The sequence below is a fragment of the Hypanus sabinus genome, chromosome 6 (genome assembly GCF_030144855.1).
Source record: "Hypanus sabinus isolate sHypSab1 chromosome 6, sHypSab1.hap1, whole genome shotgun sequence".
Classification (NCBI taxonomy): Eukaryota; Metazoa; Chordata; class Chondrichthyes; order Myliobatiformes; family Dasyatidae; genus Hypanus; species Hypanus sabinus.
The window spans coordinates 128753631-128766952 of record NC_082711.1 but is presented as its reverse complement, the minus strand read 5'-3'; the positions used below and the strand labels follow the sequence as shown (position 1 = coordinate 128766952).

The 13322-nt window shown below is 44.3% G+C and overlaps 1 protein-coding gene across 5 annotated transcripts in view; it reads left to right on the top strand.

The window, feature by feature from the left end:
- The first annotated feature begins 1632 nt into the window (after nucleotides 1–1632).
- LOC132395827 (phosphorylase b kinase gamma catalytic chain, skeletal muscle/heart isoform-like) overlaps nucleotides 1633–13322 on the top strand; it is a 90216-nt gene continuing 78526 nt past the window's right edge. The window contains exons 1-4 of one of the 5 annotated variants that reach the window (XM_059972921.1): nucleotides 1637–1763; nucleotides 3048–3105; nucleotides 8576–8718; nucleotides 10355–10530. In XM_059972921.1, coding sequence (XP_059828904.1) covers nucleotides 8636–8718; nucleotides 10355–10530 — 259 coding nt within the window. In that variant the 5' untranslated portion in view covers nucleotides 1637–1763; nucleotides 3048–3105; nucleotides 8576–8635. The other 4 variants (XM_059972922.1, XM_059972924.1, XM_059972923.1 and 1 more) reach the window with 4 other exon arrangements.

Genomic DNA, 13322 nt, shown 5'->3' with positions numbered 1-13322 from the left:
CCCTGATGTCTCCCCCAAACTTCCCTCCCTTAATTTTGTACATGTGCCTTCTGGTGTCCACTATTGGTGCCCTGGGAAACAGGTACTGACTATCCACCCTATCTATGTCTCTCATAATCTTGTAGACCTCTATCAAATCCCCTCTCATTCTTCTACGCTCCAAAGAGAAAAGTCCCAGTTCTGCTTCATATGGCTTGTTATCCAATGAAGGCAACATCCTGGTAAATCTCTTCTGCACCCTCTCCATAGCTTCCACATCCTTCCTATGATGAGGTGACCAGAATTGAACACAATACTCTAAGTGTGGTCTCACCAGTGATTTGTAGAGTTGCAACATGACCTCTCTACTCTTGAACTCAATCCCCTTGTTAATGAAGCCTAGCATCCCATAGGCCTTCTTAACTACCCTATCAACCTGTGCAGCGACCTTGAGGGATGTATGGATTTGAACCCCAAGGTCCCTTTGTTCATCCACCCACACTCTTAAGTAATTGACCATTAATCCTGTACTCAGTCTTCTGGTTTGTCCTTCCAACATGCATCACCTCACACTTGTCTGGATTGAACTCCACCTGCCATTTTTCTGCCCAACTCTGCAGCCTGTCTATATCCTCTTGTAACCTTTGACCACCTACAGCTCCATCTTATACTGCATCTCTTTCAGCAGTTAAGGACTAACATTCAGTGGCTCCTTACAAAGCTTGATTGCAAAGCTGTGTTTTTAACTTCAAGCTTTCCATTTACTTGAGAACTGAAGACCTGGTTCCCATTTATAACCAAAAGTGAAACAGAGGTGTTAGTTAAAAGTTTACTTATATCTGATTGTGATCTTAGAGATGGCAGCTGCTGAATTTACAAAGCCAAGATTGGCAAACATGAGCAAGGGGCCCACTGGCCGAGAAGGGGGTATCCATCACAACACACCTCTGTCAAGTCCAAGTCACCTCTCATTCTCCTTTGCTCCAAAATATGAAAGTCCTAGCTTGCTCAATCTACCCTGATAAGACATACTCTCTAACCCAGGCAGCAACTTGGTAAATCCCTTCACCTTCTACAAAGTCTGTACATCCAAAGCTTCTCTTGATTTCAATCCTTGGATAAATGATGGCCAAATGCCTGATGCATTTGCTCTTTATCCAACCTGATTCAACACCATCCACAGATCCGCAGTGATTTCTCTTACTGATACCCACTATAACTTGGTGTTGCTGGATATTATTTGTTCCTTCCCCCCTCACAAACTTCACTGGAAAACATGTTGATGTTTTGATAGCCAACACGAGGAAATCTGCAGATGCTGGAAATTCAAACAACACACACAAAATGCTGGTGGGACACAGCAGGCCAGGCAGCATCTGTAGGGAGAAGCGCTGTCGACGTTTCGGGCAGAGATCCTTCAAAATGATGTTTTGATGGTCACCTCCTCCCTCCCCCATATCGCCCAAATCTACTTCAGCTCCAGCTCTCCATTGGGGAAGAGATGAACATTCAGTTCCCCAGAACGAACAAATAGAGGGCAATTCAGCCCCTCGGCTTCCTAGTGCCCCTGCAAGTTCACCGCCGACTTTTGAATGGGTGTCCAGGGGCCTCGGGGAGGCGATACCAGAAAGTTCCGGGCTGGGGGGCCGGCGCGCTGCAGGGATCGACGAGCCAGAGCCGGAGGAACGGCGGGCGGGGTCGAGCCTGCTGAGCTGGCGAATGAAACCCGGCACCGACTGGTGGCGGTCGCGCCTCCCTCGGGCTCCAGTCGGAGTGCGACAACGGTGAGTGCGAGGCAGCAGCAGGCCCAGCGGCGCGGACTCGGGCCTCGTCGGGAGGGCGGCCAGGTCTGGTTCGGAGTGGCGCGGGAGGAGAGTTCGTGGGGACGGGACGTCGATCGAGAGAAGGGGCAGGGGTGAGGTCGGGCGAGGGGGTAGCGGGAGAATACCACGTCCCAGGAACCGACGGCCGAGTGTAAGGTCACTGTCGAGTGTTTGCCCCGAGTGTGAATCCGGTGGTGTGGCTCTTGTCCCCGCTGCTTTGTCTCCTGCTACCCCGGAGAGATGCTTTCCCTCTCCCCTTGTGCTGACGTCCCTGGAACTGGCTCCTGCAGCCTCTGAGTCCGGGAGGGAGGTGACCACAGCTGGTCCCAGTACAGGCTCCACACAGTTTTGTTCCTCATGCTGTAGAGTCATATAAAAGTACAGCGCAGAAACAGGCCTTTCGGCCCATCTAATCCATGCCGAGCCTTTTAAACTGCCTACTCCCATCGACCTGCACCCGGACCACGGCCCTCCATGCCCCTATCATCTATGTACCAATCCAAACTTAGACATTGAAATCGAGCTCGCTTGCACCACTTGTGTTGGCAGCTTGTTCCCACACTCTCATGACCCTCTGAGAGACAAAGTTTCCCTCATGTTCCCTTTAAACTTTTCACCCTTCACCTTCCTCTAGTTGTAGTCCCATTCAACTTCAGTGGAAAATGTCTGCTTCCATTTACTCTATCTATGATCCTCGTAATTTTGTATACCTCTATCAAATCTTCCCTCAATCTTCTACATTCTCAAGAAGTAAATCCTAACATATTCAATCTTCCCTTATAAATCAGGTCCTCCAGACCCAGCATATCCTTGTAAATTTTTCCTGCAATCTCTCAGCCTTATTTGCAAATTTCCAGTATGTAGGTGACCAAAACTGCACACAGTACTCTGAATTAGATTCACCAACATCTCATACAACTTCAACATAACATCCCATCTCCTGTACTCAATACATTACTTTATGTAGGCAATTGTGCCAAAAGTTTCATTGCGACTCTTATCAACCTGTGACACCAATTTCAATGAATTAGGGACATGCTGGTAGAAGTTTTTTTTCCTTCCCCATAGTTTATTGTTTCTCTTTTTAAATATTTGCTCAGTTAGAATAATAGAGATGCCGGGAAGGATAGTTTGGTGGGATGTGGAGATGTGGATGTGGGATGTGGATGTGAAATGTCGACCGTACTTTGTTCCATAGATGTTTGGGGCCACAGATATTACAGTCTACTGTACTTTTTCCCACAGATACTGCTTGGCCTGCTGAGTTCCTCCAACATTTTGTGTGTGTAGCACATATAGAGAGGTAATTACACTTGAGGTGTGGAACACAGGAGACTGGGTGACAGTCAGGAAGGGGAAAAGTGTTAAACAGCTAGTGCAGAGGACCTCTTTAGCCATCCCCCTCAACAACAGGTATATCAATTTGAATACTGTCGTGGGGGTGATCTAGCAGAGGGAAGTCATAGCGGTCAGGTCTCTGGCACTAGGTTTGGCTCAGTGATCCAGAAGGGAAGTGGGGGGGAAGAGAAGAGGCAAGGTGTGGTGATAAGGGATTCCTTAGTTAGAGGAACAGAAAAAGAAGTTCTGTGGATGAGAACGAGATTCTGCATGATACGTTGCCTCCTGGGTGCCAGGGTCCAGGACATCTCAGTTCAAGTCCTCAGCAAACTTAAATGGGAGGGTAAGCAGCCCATGTAGGTACTAATGACATAGGATGAGTGACAACATTCTGCAAATTGACTTCAGGGAGTTAAGTGTAGTTTGTGATCTCAGGATTGCTACCTGTGCCATGTGCTTGTGAGGCCAGAAATAGGAAGATTATACAGTGTTAGTATGTGGCTAAGGAGTTGGTGTAGGAGGGAGTGCATAAGATTTTTGGATTATTGAGTGCTCTTCCAGGGAAGATGGGATATAGTGTGGATATAGAAGAGATGGTTTGCACCTAAACTGGAAGGGGTCCAATATCCTAGTGAGAAGGTTTGCCAGTACTGCATGGAGGGGGAGTTTAAACTCAAGTTGCAGAAGATGGGAACCAGAGTGCCAGAACAGTTAGTGGAGAGGTTGTGGAGACCGATATTGATAAGGCCTCAGACAAAAGTCAGGAATCAAAAGATTGAGCATGGTGCGACTAGTGTCCTGAGCTGTGTATAGTACAATGCAAGAAGTATCGTAGGAAAGGCAGATGGGCTCAGCGCATGAATCAACAATTGGAATATGATACTGTAGTCATTCATGGGACTTGGTTGCAGGAGGGTCAGGACTAACAGCTCAATATTCTGGGGTTCCATTGTTTTAGATGAGACAGAGCAGGAAGGATTAAGGGAGGAGGGGTGGCATTACTAGTCAGGGAAAGTGTCATGGCTGTGCTCAGGGACAGACTGTAGAACCATTCTAGTGTGGTGTTATAGGTGGAACTGAGTGCAGTAATAAGAAAGGTATGGCCACATTACAGACCACCCAACAGTCCCAGGGATTTAGAGGAAAGAATTAGATTTAGAGGAGAGAAATTGCAGACTGTTTCAAGAAACATAAGGTTGTTATAGTAGATGATTTTAACATTCCACATATTGAATGGGAATCCCATATTAAAGGACTAGATGGATAGAGTTTGTTAAATGTGTTCTGGAAAGTTTCCTTAAACAGTACTTAGAAGTCCTAATGGGAGAGTGTCTGATACTTCATCAGTATCAGTACCTGTCTTAGGAAATGAGACAGGGCAGGTGACAGATGTCTGTGTAGGGGAACACTTTGCATCTGGTGATCACAATCACATTAGTTTCAAAGTAAGTATGCAAAAAGATAGATTTGGTCCACAGGATGAGATACTAAGTTGGGGAAGACCAATTTTGATGGTATCAGAAAAGATCTGGCAAGTATGGATTGGGACAGGCTATTTTCTGACAAAGAAGTACTTGGTAAGTGGGGAGGCTTTCAAAAGAGAAATTTTGAGAGTGCAAAGCTTCTATGTGCCTGTCAGAATAAAAGATAAAGATAATAAATGGAGGGCACTTTGGTTTTCAAGAGATATTGAGGCCCTGATTAAGAGAAGAGAGGCACATTGCAGATATAGGCAGGTAGGAATAAATTAGTTGTTAATGGAGTATAAGAAATGCAAGAGTACACTAAAAAGAAGGCATGAAGTTACCTTAGCAGACAAGATGAAGGAGAATCTACAGTTATGTTAAAAGCAAAAGGATTGCTAGGGACAAAATTGTTCCACTGGAAGATCAGAATGGTAATCCATGTGATGGGGGAGATTTTAAGTTAATTTTTTACATCTGTATTTACTCAGGAGACAGACACAATGTGTATAGAACTGAGGCAAAACGGCATCAACCATGAACTTTCTACAGATTACAGAGGAAGATGTGTTTACTGTCTTAAGGCAAATTAGAGTAGATAAATCCCAGAGCCTGACAAGGTTTTCCCTTGGACACTATGGGAGGCAAGTGCAGAAATTATTGGGGCCCTGGCAGAGATATTTTCATCATCCTTATCAACAGGTGAGGTACCAGAGAACTGGAGGACAGTGAATGTCATTCCACTGTTTAAGAAAGGCTGTAAAAGTAAACCAGGGAATTACAGGCCTGTGAGCCTGACATCAGTTGTGGGAAAGTTATTGGAAGGTATTCTGAAGGACCAAATATATGAGTATTTGGATAGACATGGACTGATTATGAATAGTAAGCATGGCTAGTAGTCGTGGCTAAGCAATCTAATAGAGTTTTTCGGGGAAGTTACCAAGAAAGTTCATGAAAGCAAGACATTGAATGTTCTTTATGGATTTTAGCAAGGCATTTGAGAAGGTCCTGCATGGGAGGTTGGTCAAGAAGGTTCAGTTGCTTGGCATTCAAGATGAGGTAGTAAATTGGTTTAGACGTTGGCTTTATGGAAGAAGCCAGGGAGTGGTAGCAGATGGTTGCCTCTCTGACTGGAGGCCTGTGACTAGTGGTGAGCCTCAAGGATCGATGCTGGGTCCGTTGTTGTTTGTCATCTATAATAATGTGGTTAACTGGATCAGCAAATTTGCTATTAACACCAAGAATGGGGTTGTAATGTATAGTGTAGAAGGTTACCAAAGCTTGTAGTGGGATCTGAACCAGCTGGAAAAATGGCAGATGAAATTTAATGCAAACAAGTGTGAGGTGTTGCACTTTGGGAGGACCAACCAGGGTAGGTTTTGGTGACCAGTAGGTCATCAAGGAGTGCGGTGGAACAAAGCAGTGTGGGAATACAAGTCCACAATTCATTGAACATGGCGTCACACGTAGACAGGGTCATACATTGACTTTCATAAGTCAAATTATTGAGTACAGTATATGGGATGTTGAAGTTATATGAGAAATTGGTGAGGCCTAACTTGGAGCATTGTGTGCAGTTTTGGTCACCTACTACAGGAAAGATGTAACTAAGGTTGAAAAAGTACAGAGGAGGTTGCTGGGTCTGGCATCCCCTAGGCCTGTGCTGTACTCTTCTATGATTCTTTGACTCTATGCCCCTTCCTTTGAATCTCACAATCCCCCCCCCCCCACATTTTATGCACTAGTCTCTACATTCCTTTAAAACATTTATCTTCATACATACCTTTAGAAGTAGTCCCATTTAGCCTGTATTCTCATTCTTTCCATCAAACCTATCACTCTATACTTGGTAAACATATTATCACTACCCGTTTTGCTGATGTGTAGCTGCTTCAATAAATCTTAGAATACAATTGCAGGGAAAGCATGACAGCGTATCTGCTCCCTCAGGAGTCTGTGGAGGCTGGGCATGTCAATGACAACCTTGGCAAGCTTCAATAGTTGTGTGGTGGACAGTGTGCTGACTGGCTGCATTACGGCCTGGTATGGGAACACCAATGCCTTTGAGCGGAAAATCCGACAAAAGGTGGTGGATTCAGCTGAGTACATCACGGGCAAAGCGTCCCAACCACTGGACACATCTACATGAAATGTTGCCATAGAAAAGCAGCATCTATCATCAAAGGTCCTCACCACCCAGGCCGTGCTCTTTTCTCACTGCTGCAGAAGGTACAGGTACCTCAGACTTACAGTACCAGGTTCACAGTTACTACCCCTCAACCATCAGGCTCTTGAACAAAAGGGGATAAATACACTCATTTAAGTACTCTGTTAGATTGTTATTTAATGCTCGTTGTTTATTGCTACTTACTCATATCTGCATTTGCACAGTTTGTTTACAGTTACTGTTGTATAGATTTGCTAAATATGCCAGCAGAATAAGAATCTCAGGGCAGAATGTGGTGACATGTATGCACTCTGATAATAAATTTTACTTTGAATTTTTGAACTTTGAAATGACCCAAACCAAACTAGGGAATCAGGTTGTGGCTGAGCTCGCTATTGAAACAGTTTCAGAATTTCAATGTTGCATAGCTGAATGTGAACTGTAAGCACTTTGGCAGGGCACATAGGCAGAGTCGATGCTGAGTGCTCTGGGCAAATGGTATGGTAGCTTGACACTAAGAATACTGTGCTCAGTTCTGGTCACCTCACTACAGGAAGGACGTGGAAACCATAGAAAGGGTGCAGAGGAGATTTACAAGGATGTTGACTGGATTGGGGAGCATGTCTTATGAGAATAGGTTGAGTGAACTTGACTTTTTCTCCTTAGAGTGGCGGAGGATGAGAGGTGACCTGATAGAGGTGATGAGAGGCGTTGATCGTGTGGATAGTCAGAGGCTTTTTCCCAGGGCTGATGTGGCTAACATGAAAGGGCATAGGTTTAAGGTGCTTGGAAGTAGGTACAGAGGGGATGTTGGGTAAGTTTTTTTACGCAGAGAGTGGTGAGTACGTGGAATGGGCTGCTGGTGACTGTGGAGAGGTGGAAACGATAGGGTCTTTTAAGAGACTCCTGGATGGCTACATGGAGCTTAGAAAAGTAGAGAGTTATGGGTAAAGCCTAGGTAATTTCTGAAGTAGGTACATGTTTAGCACAGCATTGTGGGCCAAAGGGCTGTAGGTTTTCTATGTTTCTGTGTTTCTAAGATGCTGAGCATGATGAACATGGGCCATTATGGGGATCTGGCAATGGTTGCTTCATGTCCAGATGGACCTCCCAAATCATCCGGTCTCTCTGATCTCCCCTGATTGGAGATTTCTCCATGGTACCAAGCACAGCTGTGTCTTCAGACACATCCCTGTGTCATTTGTTGGATCCTCCTCTGCATTACCAACACTCCTTCAATGGAGGTAAGGTGGGCTGAGAGGACCTGCTTTTGATTGCGCCCCCCCCCCCCCACCATTCACCCCTCTCCATCAACTCCAGCTTGGTGTTCTCCACAAATTTACAAGTACTGATCTGAATTCCAGACTTTAAGTATGGAGACAGGGATGATAAAACCATGGAGGGTAGGGTTTAAAAACTTTAAACATTTTCAGATGGAGCATGTGCTCTGTTTTATCTGTTCCACTAGGACTTTAGTTCCTGTTCAGGTATGTTCTCAGGAAATGCAGACACAGCAGATGCTGGAATCCAGAGCAACAGCCAATCTGCTGGAGGAGCTCAGTGATCGAGCTGCCTCGATGGGGGAAAATGAATTTTCGAGTTTTGGGTTGAGAACCCTCATTAGGCTCCATCTCTGCCCCATTCCTCAGATTTCCTTGGCCCACCTATCACCTGCTGCCCCAGTCTCACCCTTCCTCCTCCTCCTCACTTCCCTTCCCTCTGCACTTTGCTCCTTGGTAAACTTGTGATAGATGCATGTTTTTACCTGTGTAGCTGGAGCCCTGTACTGTATTTTATTTTCCTAGTTAACTGGTGCTACAGTAACTCACATCACTGGAGGGTAGCTCAGCCACACACAGCCCATCATGACTCGTGAAGAAGAGATGCCAGACTGGGAAGGAGCCCAGGAGTTTTACAGCAAATACGATCCAAAGGAGGTCCTTGGCCGGTAAAGTTATAATTCAGATTTTTAGAACCTTGCAGTATATAAAAAGTATTTTATTCAAAGTACTCATGGCAAAAACCAGCTCCATGGTTCTTTCTGTTCTTTGTGTGCACCCACTCTGTGCTGAACTGTGATTAAACAGTTTATCTAAAAAAGCTACTCAAAATGGTAGACAAATAAAGCCAAAAATTAAACCTTTTACCAATAAATGAAATAGTAATTTAAATGCGACTTTGTATAAAGCTTTTCATCGTTTTGTTTAATCTGTTCAGTCGTGCTCTGGTGACATTTCTTATGGCCCAGAGATTACTGGAGGTAGTTCTTTCCCAGAACTTGGACTGATTACTCGGAAAGTCCATCCCATGCGAGGTGACTCTTGGCTTCCTTCTCCAGTATTGGAGTTTGATGTTATTGACAAGTCTCATGACAGGTCAGTCTCCTGAACTACCACATTTTATTCCAGTTTCCAACATATTAACAGAAGAGAATAAAACATGGGATTAAAAGAGATAGAGCAGTACAGCACATGAATAGGGCTTTGGGGTAGTATGAACCTAAGGGACAGAAAATAACAGGTATTGAGAAATGCCCCACATTCCCACCCCATCCACAAATTCACCATATTGGAAAATGCCTCACATTCCCACCAACTCCAACCCATCCACAAACTCATTGCATTGTAAAATATCCCACATTCCCACCCCATCCACAAACTCCACCACTCAGACAGTAGGGGCAAATTACAATGATCATTGACCTGCACACCTGGGGGAAACCCAGTGTGTTGCAGGAAGAGCCTGGAAACCCCACATAAGGAGTTGGGATCAAACCTGAGTCCCCAGAACAGCACTGTTGACTGCCATTTGATTTGTTGTATAAGTTTGGCCCAGTGACATGTGTGGATTGGCCTTGGAAAGCTCCTTTGGCAAATCAATTTCCCGTGTTAATGCCTGAGGTCAGTCTGGTTATTTTATTACTATACTTTCCTAGAACAGGTTAATGCAACCAAGTAGTTTGACAGGCAGATTCAAAAATGGTTAAGTGTCAGCTAACCATTTTTGAACGGTTTTCTGTTGGAATTGGGTTGCAGAAAGACCAGGCTGGTAGAAGAGATGACCACCCCAACAATTGCGATCCTGTTAGCTTAAGTAATACTTAATTCATCAGCAATTGAAATTTCCTTTCTGCTGGGGTAGGATTTGAACTTATTTCCCTGGATCATTGGCATCTACCATTAAGGACCCTTACCATTTTGGACATGCCCTCTTCTTGTTACTACCAACAAGCAGGAGGTAAAGACCCTCACTCAATCATTTAGGAGCAGCCTCTTCCTGTCCATCAACAGATTTCTGAACCCAGAAACACTGCCTCACTATTCCTCTTTTGCAGTGTTCATTTTTTTTTGTAGTATCTTTATGTTTTGCCCGGCACTGCTGCAACAAAGCCACAAATTTCATGAAAATGTCTGATAATAAACCTGATTCTGATTCTGGTATCCCGATTACCAGAATAGGGGACACTGATCTTGTTTTAGTCTGACTTCACTTGCAGATGTGGACAATTACTTGGAAAACCAATCTGCAGAGTTTAAAAACATTGTTTGAATGTATTTATGGACTGTTTCCTCCTGTTCTCCTAGGGGAGTCAGTAGTGTTGTCAGGCGCTGCATAGAGAGGAAGACAGATATACAGTACGCTGTCAAGATTATTGACATCACATCCGAGCACCTGACCCCAGAGGAACTGGAGGAGATTTGCACATCAACTACCCAAGAAATCAATATTCTCAAACAAGTGTCAGGACACCCGAATATAAGTAAGTAAAGATTGTCTGATTTGAATTAAGAAAGACAAATGAGTTCAGATAAATGAGTATGACCTGGATAAACAGTTGTCTCCTCACTACCAACAGCAAAATGGCTGACAGCTTCTCTAATCTCTGACTGAGCCCTGTCAGTTGATAGGGCAAACAGACCATGATAAGGTAACATTAGCCATGGGGAGGGGGGTAGGTGTTTAAAATATTCTGTAAAGTGAAGATGCTTTCAAAAATAATGAAGTGAAGAGTTTCAAAATATCAAAAGAGTTACTATAAAGAGCAGTAAACAGCAAAATGTAAATCAAATCAATACTTGGTGTGACCACCATTTGCCTTTCACTGTGGTGTAGTTTTATAAGAAAGTCGGCTGGTAGGTTGTTCCAAGCATCTTGCAGAATGTGCCTCATTTGTTCTGCAGACTTTGCCTGTCTCTCTTTCTCCAGGTAATCCTTGATAGTCTCAATATCCTTGAGATCAGGGCAATATGGAGGCCATACAATCTGAAACCGTATAAAAAAAATCTAGGATGCCTAAGACTTCTGCGCAGTACTGCATATGATCAGATTATACCTGAGCAAGAGTGATCTGCTTATTACTACTGACTGTATTCTCCTGTGATGAATTAGTATTGAACCTGAATTGGTAGAAGCATTACATGTTGCGTGAGGATCATTGGTATCGTGGGTGGGAACGTCAGTGGCCAGCAGCAGGAGCGGCTCTGTAGTAACACGTTAACTGAGATGGGCAAGTACCAATGGTTATGTTTGAGGAAGCTGCTGACAAAGCGTATGTGACTTTGACTCACCCAATCTACCTGTTGCAGATGTGTGTCAGTGTTGGCCAGAGTGAGGACCACACGTTGTGTTGGAAACCATGTTCCAGCTTCAGTTTGAGGACACTGTTGTGTGGCAGTATCACCTTGTTGAATGGGACAGATTCCGAATGAAGTGTCCATCGATGAGCTGCTGTCACACTGTGTTTGGCTACTGTCTGTAACCTTGTGCCTAGGATTGCCACCAACCCTGGTTCATCAGGAGTGCAGTGTCTGTAATAACTACAGTAATTCATGAAGATATTATCCCTATTTTCTTAAGGACAATAATTCCTGATCTTTGTGGCAGCACCTGTGTCTCAGGAATTGACTGAGAAACTCGTGTAGTGTTTTAATGGTAACCAGTCATATCGACTGAGCCCGGTCACCCACAGATGGCAGGTCAGATTAAAGCTCTCTGGCCTGATTTGAATGGTCACAGACGAATAAGGAGGAGGTGCTAGGGGTTAACATAAGCAGCTACATTTGGCCAGAGAGTGATGATTCCTGTCACTTTTCCTGAGTTCTCCACTGTCACAGAAACCTGTCTTAACTAGTTCACATGCCATGGAGTGCGCTGACAGAGGACTGAATCTGGGTGCAGAGGGACGACAAACTCCCATGTAGAGAAAGAAACAACAGTTTATTCATAGGAATTATAACAGAATATCGGTAGCTTCACTGAGCGATGCTGCAAAACGAATCATTCTCAAAACTCAAAGACCCTGTGATAAGTGATAATCAAAAGTCCACTTTAAATAATCATAGTATGCAGAAAACTTACGCCAGTCAAAATAAACTTGACAAGATTAAAGAGAAAGCACGAGCTTAACAACTCTAGATAAGACAATAATTAATCAGGTGCAGAGGCTGGCAGGGACCATGACATCATATTGTACTGTGGTTCAAAGTCCAGCCTTGAACAATGGGTATATTTGAGGGCCCCAGACCAGACGGTGCTGGAGATCTGGGTACCAAGTAAAGGACATTTCCCAGGTGCAGACTTCTTGCAAAAGGAAAAAATGCAGTTGTGGCTGCACCTGCCCTACCAGCAACACTTCCGCCATGAGAATCGTCAGCACCAGTGTCCCATGAAGCTGCATTCTTGCCTTGCTCCCTAAACAAGGCCAGATTCTGCTCTGGCTGGCATGGTAGTGTAGAGGTTAGTGCAATGCTTTATGGCAGCCAAGAGTAAGGTGGGGGTTTGATTCCTACCACTGTCTAAAAAGATTTTATATGTTCTCTTCATGACAGCTTGAGTTTCCTCCCACATTCCAAAGACGAGCAGTTAGGGTTACTGAGTTGTGGGCATGCTATATTGGTGCTGGAAGCACATCAGAACTTGTGGGCTGCCCAACACAAACTTTACTGATTTAATATGAATCAAAATAACACATTTCACTTTATGTTTTGATGTACGTATGACAAATAAAGCTAAAGCTTAATCTCTCTCTTCTTATAACTCCATCTATGTTTGCAGATGATACCACCATAGTGGGCTGCTTCTCAAACAGTGATGAGTCAGAGTGCAGCAAAAGAATAGAGAGCATAGTGGCATGGTGTTGTGATGACAACCTTTCCCTCAAAGTCAGCAAAACAAAAGAACTGGTAACAGACTTCAGGAAGGAGGCAGTGCATGTGCTCTGTTTTCCTCAACAGAGGGTTGAGAGGATTCCTAGGAGTGAACATCAGCAGTAGCTTGTCTTAGTCTAACCACAATGTCACAGCTATGGAAGCTCACCAATGCCTCTGCTTCCTCAGAGGCTAAACAAACATGGTGTGCCCCTTTCTCTTTAGCAATTATTTAGATGTTGCATAGGAAGCACACTATTTGACTGGATGCTTTACGTGGTACTTTAGAAACACTTAAACAAGTAGACGTGTTTCTGAGACTACACTTTAGAAGAATATGGACCAAGAGCTGGGAATTGGGATTAGCCTTGGGCCAAAGGACCTTTTTCTTTGTTGTATGACTCTT